The sequence below is a fragment of the Berghia stephanieae genome, chromosome 1 (assembly GCF_034508935.2).
Source record: "Berghia stephanieae isolate SIO BIC M18660-M18661 chromosome 1, UCSD_Bste_1.3, whole genome shotgun sequence".
Classification (NCBI taxonomy): domain Eukaryota; kingdom Metazoa; phylum Mollusca; class Gastropoda; order Nudibranchia; family Aeolidiidae; genus Berghia; species Berghia stephanieae.
This window is the reverse complement of record NC_088360.1, coordinates 85,378,937-85,390,490: the sequence shown is the minus strand read 5'-3', so window position 1 is coordinate 85,390,490 and position 11,554 is coordinate 85,378,937. Positions and strand designations below refer to the sequence as shown.

The 11,554-nt window shown below is 32.2% G+C and overlaps 1 protein-coding gene across 1 annotated transcript in view; it reads right to left on the bottom strand.

The window, feature by feature from the left end:
* Positions 1-3,422: 3,422 nt before the first annotated feature.
* LOC144959812 (rab3 GTPase-activating protein non-catalytic subunit-like) overlaps positions 3,423-11,554 on the bottom strand; it is a 31,928-nt gene continuing 23,796 nt past the window's right edge. Inside the window, exons 25-35 of the mRNA XM_078892593.1 lie at positions 11,139-11,245; positions 10,810-10,876; positions 9,899-9,969; positions 9,672-9,707; positions 9,405-9,479; positions 8,814-9,026; positions 8,414-8,503; positions 5,254-5,394; positions 4,842-4,946; positions 4,361-4,519; positions 3,423-3,709 (exon numbers count right to left, since the gene is read on the bottom strand). Coding sequence (XP_078748719.1) covers positions 3,551-3,709; positions 4,361-4,519; positions 4,842-4,946; positions 5,254-5,394; positions 8,414-8,503; positions 8,814-9,026; positions 9,405-9,479; positions 9,672-9,707; positions 9,899-9,969; positions 10,810-10,876; positions 11,139-11,245 — 1,223 coding nt within the window. The 3' untranslated portion in view covers positions 3,423-3,550. The remainder of the gene's footprint in view (positions 3,710-4,360; positions 4,520-4,841; positions 4,947-5,253; positions 5,395-8,413; positions 8,504-8,813; positions 9,027-9,404; positions 9,480-9,671; positions 9,708-9,898; positions 9,970-10,809; positions 10,877-11,138; positions 11,246-11,554) is intronic.

Sequence of the window (11,554 nt, the reverse complement as noted above, 5' to 3'; positions counted from 1 at the left end):
CAACATCTATTAAACTGACATGGCGGTTTTTTTGAAAAAAAAATTTGCAAGCTGAAAACAGCAAAATTTGCACAAAAGTTTACACAAATTTGCAATTATCATGAAAGAGACAGGTATTTGTTTGTTTTTAAGGGTTTCACGTTGCAACAAATTTAAGGTCATATCAGCGTCAGTAAAAAGAAAGAAAATGAGACAGTTAAAAAGAAACTCCAATTAATTATCTTTCAAATTTTACACGAGCTATCAAATTAAAAGAAGAAGAAAATTGCCTTTTTTTTAAATAGTTCTTTTTTTTTTTTTTTTTTGCAAAATCTCGAAAATTTGCAAAAAAAATTTTTTAAACTGCAGATTTTGCAGCCGCAATGCAAATCAGTGATAATTTGCGATTTTCTGCTGCCGCAAGCCAAACAAAAAACTGCCATGCCAGATTAAAACCATTTGGCTCAAGACAAAGGACAACAGTTGGATAGTCAAAAGTAATTAGTTTTTTAAATTTAGCTATGATCTCGATTAGTTAAAAATGAAACAGAAGTAGATGTCAAGATCAAGCTATCCATCTGTCAAGTAAATAACAAAATATGGGTAAAATTACAAAAAGAAAAGTCTACAGTCAAATTCAAGAAAGACATTTTATTTTCAAAAAAAGAGGAGAATGCTTTAGAATCTGAGAATGACATTTTTAAAGGCATGTATCACATTAAAAGGCATTGAATATTAAATTTTAAAATCCATGGAAAGGACACAGTGAAGATAAAAAAATTTTCATAAATATTGCAAATAATATAGTTTTAACTTCATTTTCATAAAATAACATAAATATGCTCATTTTAACATAAATGAAAATCCATGCACTTAGACTGCAGAGACAACATCCTTCCCTTATAATTCCACACAATCTTTGACAGCTGTTGTTTTAGAGCATAAACTAGTGCTTGACACACTTTAAGATCGTATCAGTGCAAAAGAAAAATGAAGAGTTCAGTGTCCTCAACTCTTTTGTGTCTCAGAGGTCTAAGAAATAAGAATAAAAAAGTAAAGATTCTCAAAATAGATCTTAACATCAATCTACCCCTTCAGGCAACTTCAAGTTAGTAAGGACGGGATTCCCACCAAAACAATGAGGAATGATAATCAGATGATTTTTCAAACACACTCACTGATAGTGATAGTATGACCTGTCATTGTTTTTCTTGACTGGAGGTGCTGAGAAGTTTTCTTGCGTCTAACTCCATTTTACGTAAAGTGTTATTGCCATTTTAATAATATATGTTGTTGGTTGAGGAGGGTTTTGAGCCAAAATTATTCTGGGTATTTTGTTCCTTTTTTTTTTTTTAAGATGGTATATTCGTTTTTGTTCAATACTCCTTAAAGAAAGGAAATATAATCCCATATAGAAAGTACAAACGCTCACATTTCTCTCACTCCCTCGCCCTGCACACAAACAAAAGGATTCTAGCTACAGATTCTAAGAACAAGTACTCTCATTCGAGGACAAAAAATACTAAGAAACCAAGAAAGATACATTTAGATTAAATACGGAAAAGACCATGCCTGCAGACCCCATAAACTGCCTGCTCACTCGCACTATATACGTTCCAGCATCCTTTCTTAAATATTCCAAAATAAAATGAGAAAAAAATGGGATATAATTACTTTGCCACCTTATCTAAAGAGAATTGAAAAATATCTGAATCAAAACAAAACATCACTTTCCTAACTTGTCTCTAATAGGGAATATTTTGACAAAAAGGGAAATTATATAATAATTTGCAAAAGTGTATTTAATTTAATACATACAATTTATGCAATTCAATATAGACATTTATTATGAATATATTCAAGGATATAATCTGCACTGGTTTACCCAGAATTTTCATAATTTTCTTAAATCGTTGTATTTCTGATAGAGTTCAAATTATTTCAACAAGAATAAACTTAACCCATAGGGTTCACTTTTCAGAAATGTTATGTGTCTCGTGTCTAAGCTACTTTCAAATTTATCCTTGGGATAATTAAAGGGGTGGTGAAAGTAAAAAAGCTGTATTGTCAGCAAGCAGCCATTCATTATGCTCAGTGATATCAGCAGAACCTCACAAGACAATGTGAAAGATAAACCACAATTTCTTGATTTTCAAAAATTTAAGTTGTAAAAACAGGACAAGGGAAATGAAGACAATAATTATTCATAACTGAAAGACTTAAGAAAGAAAAAAAAGACAGTTAAAATAAACAAAACAGCACCAATTTTATATGAATAAAACTCGACATTAGATGATAATGAGAAACCTTTTCGTCAATGATGCGACAAGACAATATAATAAATATAAACAGTTATATATCATTTTATCTTTACATATTTCCATCCAATATGAAACACAAACAATGACACTCAATATTGAATGATTTAAAACCGAATGTAAGCACAAAAAAAGTTCATATTGATGATATACATGACAATACAATAAAGATTAATCAATAATCTCTAGAGGCAATGGGTTTTCTTCATATGTAAATTGGCAACCAATAATTTTCCTGAGGAAAATTTATATTTTAGTCTCATATATGAGCTGATTATGACTTGGCCAAGTCAAAATGAATGAAAATAATATGGTTTTGAAACACATTTATGATACACAATCTCACGGCCCATACACCCATACGTGTATGTTATATGTGAGAGAGAGAGAGGGATGGGGGCAGGGGGGCATTTTCTTTTCTTAATTCAGGTATGATTTTATGTAAATGTAATATATAAATCGGTTCATATTAAAAACTACGTATCTCTCTTTCTATCTTCTCTGCACATGCACATCTTAATCATTGCCCCTTAAAATGATCTTACTGAATCAGAAAACTCCTTATTATTATTATTATTATAATTATTTATATAATTATCATCATCCTCATCAAGACCCAAAAGTTTAGTCCACTTACTATATAAATAATAAAAAAAGTACAATGTCTTCCTTTGTTCGTAGGGATGTGCCCTGTAATATTTTCAAACACCAAACTCACAGCTCTTTTTTTTTATTGATTCTGTATTTTACTTCAGTTTTGATAAAATATTGAAACCAAATAAAATTTCCCCCTTACATACAGATACTATTTATAGACATCCCATTGATTCATTAACACTTGCAGAAATAATTTACCCACACATAAAAAACTACTTGGGACAAAATACTGCAAGTTATGTCTCCATTTTTATTTTCAATAAGATGGCATTATCCGCAATATTTTCAAAGGCTGAACTTATAGCTCAATGTTTATTTAAGCTTTGATCAAATTCCGAAACCAAATCCTACATTTTACATAAAAAAATTTCTACCCCATTCATAGAATTGGTATTTTTGCTAGTTATTATTATTATTATATTATTATTATTATTATTATTATTATTATTATTATTATTATTATTATTATTATTATTATTATTATTATTATTATTAATATTATTATTATTATTATTATTATTATTATTATTATCATTATCACTACTACTATTCATTATTATTTCAATTGGGATTCTGTACAGTCATTTTAAAATGTATTAATCGGAATTCATTGAGATCATCATTTTAGTCTGCTCCAGCAGCTCTTGTGCCAGTTCATGTTGAGTCGAGGGCTCCAGCAGCTTAGATGAAGCCTGTTCCAAAAGACTGACACAAGATTCTAGTGTAAACTCTGTGTAATGAAGTTGCTTAGAATCCTGAAAATAAAAATATTGTGATTAAAACAAAAGCATATCATTATATTTTTAATGTAATTAAAGCAGACAGAGACCATCTCATTAAATGTTTCAATTTCTTTACTATTATACCTAAAACAAGGTGCAACTACAACATCAATTGTGACAAGGAGACATTACCAAAAATAAAGATAGCATAGGATATTTTCCCAAAAAGATGGAGGAATTGTAACTAAGGTCTATATACGATGGATACCAAATATGTAAAATTTATTAACTGCCATAAAATAAAACACCTTACAGACCGTCAGTTGGAAGTTTTAGAATACCTGCTTGTCCACATTTGCCGGCGATTGGCATCCATGTACATAAATATGAGTAATTGAATGTAAATTAACTCACTCAACCCTAACACTAACACCGACTATATCCGTAGTTAACCTGGGTCACTTTTCCCCCATGCCTATTTAATACATTTTTCTGAGATAAATTTTGGGCGTAGTATCAAAGCAAATGTTTTTAGCTTTTGCATGTTGATGATAGTTGAATAAAACAATCTATATGTTGATGATAGTTGAATAAAACAATCTATGTACATGCTCATATTTAATACATTTTTTTCAATTTTGAAAAGTAGCAACAATCTCTAGGATTGAGTGAGTTAAAACTTACCAGGGTTTGAAGCCATCTTGTCAAGGATGTTGACATACTTCCCAGATATTTGAAGTTGGCATCCAGATTGCGTTCATAGATCTCAAAGTTCACTCTCCGTCCAGCAACCTCAAAAAGTCGAATTCCCATCTCCTCATGGTCGTTGACAGTCAACATGACCTATCAAAATTAAATATAAGAAGTCAACATGAGAACTTTGGATGATAGAACTATTTAAACTAATTAATTTTTCTTAATGTTTCAAATAAATTATTATTGAAAATAAAGAGTAACAGCAATAGCACTATATTCGATATATATCTACAGTAATCAGGTAGTCTTATTTAAAGGATAGCACTCATTTATTATTGGTTGTTTACTGCTAAAGAAAGTGCAACAAGCACCCAATCCATGGCCTTATGGCACTAAATGTACAGCTGCAATTATGAAATTGGAATAACTTAAGAAGAGAGATGAGAATGACCAATAGCTAAAAACTCACTTCTTCTGCCAGCTTGTCGTGACCAAAAGAGTACAATTCACAGACTTGATGCCTTTTGAGGTAGTCAAGATCGATACCAAAATCTTTACCAAGCTCTAGAGCAGCCTGTCAAATGTTGATTGAAAAAAAAGAAGATATTGATATCCACTAAATAAAGAGCTGCAATGATATATTTTACTGAACCTTCAGAGCATATATTTGTCTTTCATCTTCTAATAATTATTTTAAAATACATTTATCATTTCATCTCGAGCATGAGAAACATAAAAAAAGATTAATGTTTTGTGGATCCATTTCACATCAAAATAATTGTTTTCAAGACAAGGGGTCAAGGATTCGTGCAGTTAAGATCCAATCGAAACAATTAGTAGTTTTATCTAAAAAATAATGTCTGTTTTAATAAATTTATTACCTGGATCCATTTGAATAAGTTTGGATGAAGGGATCGTTGTCGTTTATATACAGGACTAGAATCTGTACTTGCGGGGCTTGCACTCTCAGCACTGGGAGGATCAAGAATGCCTACAGCACTTGATATCACACGACAAAGAAACTGGAGAACCAAATAATCATATATTCACATAATTCTTTTTCTTTGGAAAGTTGTAATTATTAATCTCTCACAAATTCAAGCTGCAGAATTTTGACCAAATCTTGAGCTTAATTTGCTTTTGTTTTTTTATAAGAAAAGAAAAATTAAACCAAAAAAATGTCATCCAATTTGGAAATGGACGTTTGGAGAAGAAAAAAACAAAACAAAAATAGAGAACCTCCTTTCCCTCTCAAAAAAAAAAAAAAATTTAAAAAGAACCCCAGTACATGAATATCAGTTGCTACAGTGGACTCCGGATAAGACGATGCCCAGGGGAACCGAGAAAAAAATCGACTTATCCGAAAATCAACTTAACCGGAGGGTAACCAAATGAGCAAAAACTCATTTGAACAAAGAAAACCAATCTAGAATAAGTATGTCCCTTCATATCGCGCGGTCTCTGTAGTGGTCATCAGAGGCTCCTACCCCCAATAGCCCCATAGAGGAATCAGAATACATAAAAATCGGAATTTGAGATTTTTTAAAAAGCGGAATCAACTTATTGTTATTGACTGTGACATTTTTTTTTTGTTTGTTTGTTGCTTTAGGTCTCTTCCAACACAATTGAGGTTATATGAGAGACCGCTGAAACAAAAAAAACAAGCAATCTAACAAAAATAGTACAAATGTAAATCAAAATCATAACCTAAAGATATCATAAGCTAAATTATAAATAACCAAGAACACACAGGCAGAAGATTTACAGAAAAAAAAATATCCCCTGTCAAAAATACAATCACAAACCAAAGAAGCAGGATAGGCTAGTAAAGAGAAGAAGAAACGACATCACTATCGGATCGTACACCCATGCGAACTTCATAGGTATATGATTCAAGGGTGATGCTCCCATCCAACCACCCGCGACTGTGACATGCTTTGCAACAGAAAATGTAATAGACAATCCAAAAGTACTCAAATGATTAAAAATAAAAAATGTGTAAAAATGTACAGATTGTGTAAAGACTAAGAATGGGGTCAAATAATAATAGAGAACACACAGGTCCTGGCCGTCTGAGAGCAAAGCATTGAATGGATGGATTTAACCTTGTCAGGACCCTCCTCTCCCACATACACACACCTAATCAAGCAAACGTGCGTGCCGGTACACACACACACACACACACGGACACAGGGCTAAAATTAAATAGGGAAAGAAGCTGACCGTACTCAAATGATATTATTACCGATTGAAGCCAAGATATAATATTACCAAGGTCATTGACCTCACGAATCAGAGTCACAATAATAATAATAATAATAATACTTCGGTCAACCCCCCTCCCAAACATAAAATATTATCCGACATCAGCAGCACACACTTTGAAGAGACTAATCAGACATACAATGTGTGTTGATTGCACACACTTTGAAGAGACTAATCAGACATACAATGTGTGTTGATTGACCATAGGAGATGACGAAATAAGCCACAGCTCACTTTTTTTTCACTAGAGATTTTTAAAATTAATTTTCCTTGATGGGAAAGGTGAAAAGCGGAATTTTTGCCTTGAATGTGGAATGTATACCAATTAAGTGAAATTATTCCACGAAAAGCGGAAGGGTAGGAGCCTCTAGGTCAAGGTCATGCTTCTTGTAAATCGTCGAGACAGAAATAGCTGGTATGCCAATTTCCTATGCGATGATTTTCTGTCGCATGCCAAACTTTCCAAATGCATCGAATCTTCCTTTTCCGCGATAGGTTTGCCATTGTAGTTGTGGACTTGACTTGAATTCTTCTTGATAAAATTTCATACTAATTAAGAGGGCCATTACATAGGATGGCCTGGGATTGAACCAAAAAAAATCTTGAACTTGAAGTTGCGACAATGTAAAATTTGAGATGGAGAAATTAAAGTTATTCAATACTGCTCATGTACATTGAACACGGACGTCAGGCAAAGCACCTACATCACATCGATGTGCGCCAATTGTTCGCGGATATTCTTAACCACTTAAAATTCTTACTGGTAGCTTTTTTAACCAATGGAAATACTTGTTTATTTGTGATTTTTTTTGTAGTCATGAGTGATAAGAACATCAACTTAAGCGACATCGACTTATGTGGAGTTTTTTTTTTTTTTACTAATGTTATATAGGAAGAAGGGGGAGTAACCAAGAAAAAAAATCGACTTGGGTAAAAATCGACTTAGGTAACGTCGACGTATCCAGAGTGCACTGTATATATATATGGAGTTATACGAACAAAAAAAAAAGTCTGCTCAATGAAAAGCGAAAATGTTAAAAAATCAAACTTGTTTAACTAATCAGGTTATATCGAAGTATACATGAAAAATGTGGCAATAAGAATTCTGCTGGTTTGGGGATGGAAATGCATGAGAATAGCGAGTAATAAACAAATAGAAGTTCAGATGCTGAAGGGAAAAACTTTGAAAGAATCCAGGTTTTATCAGTAATTCAAAAAGCAGGAGAGAGATGCCAGTGGTGAATAAGAGTAAAAACGCTATTTTACAATAAAAGATATATTTAAAACTATAGCTTGTGAAGTGATTAAATGTTACTTGTCACTTTTTAATCCTGTTTTTGAATTGTAAAAAAATATAAACGCGGTTATTTATAGCATGCCTATTCTTTTTTTAAAGGTTTGATCAAATTCATTTTTTTAAAGGGGGTGGGAGTAGCTGTTTGATGAGATATTTTGATAAGGGAAGGGGAGTGGAAAAATAATTGATGAATGTTTGATGAAAATATGTAACAATCGTCTCAAAACAATATTATGTCTGGATGAATATAGACAACTTGAGTGAAAAAAAAAATTTCATTGAGGAAGATGAATGGATTTTGCTTCTTAAAAAGTCTAAATTTCCTAATTAGGATTACTTTAACTTTGAATTGAATTTCTTCCATCTAATTCATTCTACCATAATATCATATTGACGCGGTTGATCACATAAGCAAATTAAATGTATCCTTTAGCAAGTTTCAAAATATGAATGAAACAATTCAAAATAAAAGGACTTACAGATTTTCTACTCATAACCAATTCACTATCAACTTTTTGATTGGGTAGGAGGGGGTGAGAATACAATTCCTTAAACAGAGCTAACCTTCCCTGAAAAGAAAGAGTTTGAAATATAAAGTATGTAAGCAGTAATTTAACAATTCACATTTAATAAAATTGATTGCATGTATGTTACATGTGAGTTTACTTATTCGTTACATTTTATCTATATTTCTGCATATTTAGTTAAAAACAAAATCCTGGTACATACACATACAATAAGTTAAAAAATCACATTAAATGAAATTAGTTACTAAGATACTACTACTACCTTATAAAAATGTTATAAAATAATTTAAATCAATCATATTAAATACTGGAGGAAAATGAAAAACACATCAAATGACGATTTCGTCACTACCTTATTGTCAAAAAGGGACAGAACTTTAACAGACTTCATGCCCAGAGACAACACAGCAGACATAATTTTCAACAAGTGGTAATGGACTTTCAGAAGGCCGTAGTTTGTAGCCTTCTGGTCAATGGCAAGTTCTAGCAGGGAGGTGGGGCCTTGAGCCTTCTGCCACTCTGTTTCAATGTTGCAAACAGGCACTTCATGAGCCTCACAATTGGCCTGATAAACAAAAGTTAAATAAAAAATAATATGAATGAATGAATAGTTCACTAAATTTTTACAACAAATTCCAATGACAAGCTTGCAATAAATATTATAAAACAAGACAGATAGTGGTGATATCTGACAGACTGAAGTTAATAGTAAATGATTTGTTTTTATTGTCTAGAGAAGGGTATTAAGCCCAAAATGTTCTGTATTAAGTGATTTGTTCTTTTTTTTTAAGCTGTTATATTCATTTTCGTTCAGTACTTTTCATGTTAACCCCATTCTATTCAAATGTGACCGTTTTCTTAAGACTGTACGAGTATCCAATCAATGGTATTAAAATAGAAGTAAAAGAAATTAATATGCATAAAGGTAAAAAACAACACTCACATCCATTAGCATTTCCATAAAATCAACACACAAAGATATAAACGTGATGAGCTCAGAATCAGACACACCAACTTCCTGTAATGGAATATAAGAAAAAAAAAATTGACAGAATTTCTTTAAAAATGACTATCATGATTGGTAAAGGCTATGAAAAGTATGGCGACAATGATGACGACGACGTCAACAATGACGATAATGATGATGATGATGGTGATCATGATGATAATGATTAAATTAAGTCAAGCGATAAATTTATAGTATTTTTACCTTTCTGCATAACCTGTCTTTTGGTGGTTTGCCAACCTGTGAAGGTAAGAAAAACAATTATTTCAAATTTGACTTTCAAACACAAACACATAATGATATTGATGCAGAAGGATATTGTCAAAATAAAGTTTAGTTTCTAAACAAAGAGAATGTACTTCTTAAATCAAAGTGATATGATATTAAATCTTATTCAGAAAATAAGTTTGCTAATGAATCATGAGTCTGACCTTTTCCATGAGGGAGGCAGCAGCTGACACTCTTTTCTGTACAAACATATGCCACAGGAGACTACATACACCTGATTCAATCAAATATGGAACATTGATTAAAAAAGGATGGTGAATCAATGCATTTCTTGAAAACAGTAAAAAAGATAAAACTACCAAATAAATAAATAAAACATTCACACATATAGTGCATTTCCACAGTTCCACAGCCAAGCACCTAATAATACTACATCTATATCACCATTAGTACACGGATTTGAGCAATATGCAACACCAATTGCCAGATAAGTAATCCTTCAGAGCTATAAGGCCTATGGAGCTGAGTGTATCCTGGTTTTATTGCGTGAAATGGAGAATACCAATTGCTTGCAATCCTTTTGAAAGGACGCTAGTCTATTGCAAAGTACTTTCCATCAGGTCTAACAAATCCAGCTACCCAATCACTGCTGGGTGGTCAGAAAAATATCTCGACAGCACCCAGGATCAATCTTGGTCCCTTTGCATGTGAAGCAAGTGCTCTACCAACTGAGCTATCAGGAGCCCAAACAGCCCGATAGGACATCAATAACATCCAAATCAAATGGATTACCCAAGATATAATCTTGACACCAATAAAATATAAATTTTACCTGTCACTCATCCACTCATGAATCGCACTTTGAGTGGTTTGACTTCCATAGATTTCAAGAAAAGCCAAAAAAAAAAAAACCCACCACCATTATCACAACTTATCAGATTAATGGCATTTTGTGGATTGGAGCAAAATTTGTACGCATTCCATAGCCTGTCAATGAAACTACATCCTCCATATTGTAAAGCATGACATCACTTTCATCTAGCCTCCAACAAATGATGGTTACTTGAGAAAACAGCAAAAACAAAAGCAAATGAATTTATTTTTTTTAACTTACCCTGCCGCAACACTGCATTATGGACTAGCCTAAGGTATTCGATGGACAATTCTAGATTGTGAGTCACCTGAGAGAAAAAAATAAATAAATAAAATACAAGGAGCAGTCTAGCAGACTTTTTTAAAAATAATTTCTTCGCTCAATTAATTTATATTCCATTAAAATTAACTTGATTATTAATATTATTTTTTTCAAATAACTTCTGCACCATAAACCGTTTTGACGTAAGCCTGGTCAGTCCAAATTAAGCATTATTTAAAAAATCGTTTCTGCAAATCATAAATAATTCAAGGAAAATAACACTAAAATCATAGTTTGAAGACAAATACCTGTGGATCTTTATTCCACACAACAGCAAATTCCCAACAACAGTTTGCCAAAAGGATATCATTATTGAGACTGTGAGGGAAACATTTCCTCAACTCATTCATTTGGTCTGAAAAATAAAACAATGATCAAATATTATGTAGAAAGTTTTTGCTTTACAATTCTTTTTCAAAGTCACTTTAATTATTGCTATACTTTAAACAGTGCTAATGGTGACAAAAGGTGAAAAATAGTAACATTTCGAACAATTGCCTATAAGCCCCATTTTTACTGCATTAACCCCTACCTTTAGAGCAATTGAGATGTTAAATCATCATTGATACTTTGATAGCTTCTGAAGAGTGCGAAACTGCACCTGTGTGTTCCACCACACATCAACTCTCTCACAGCCAATACATTGATTGGGGGTGGGGGGAGG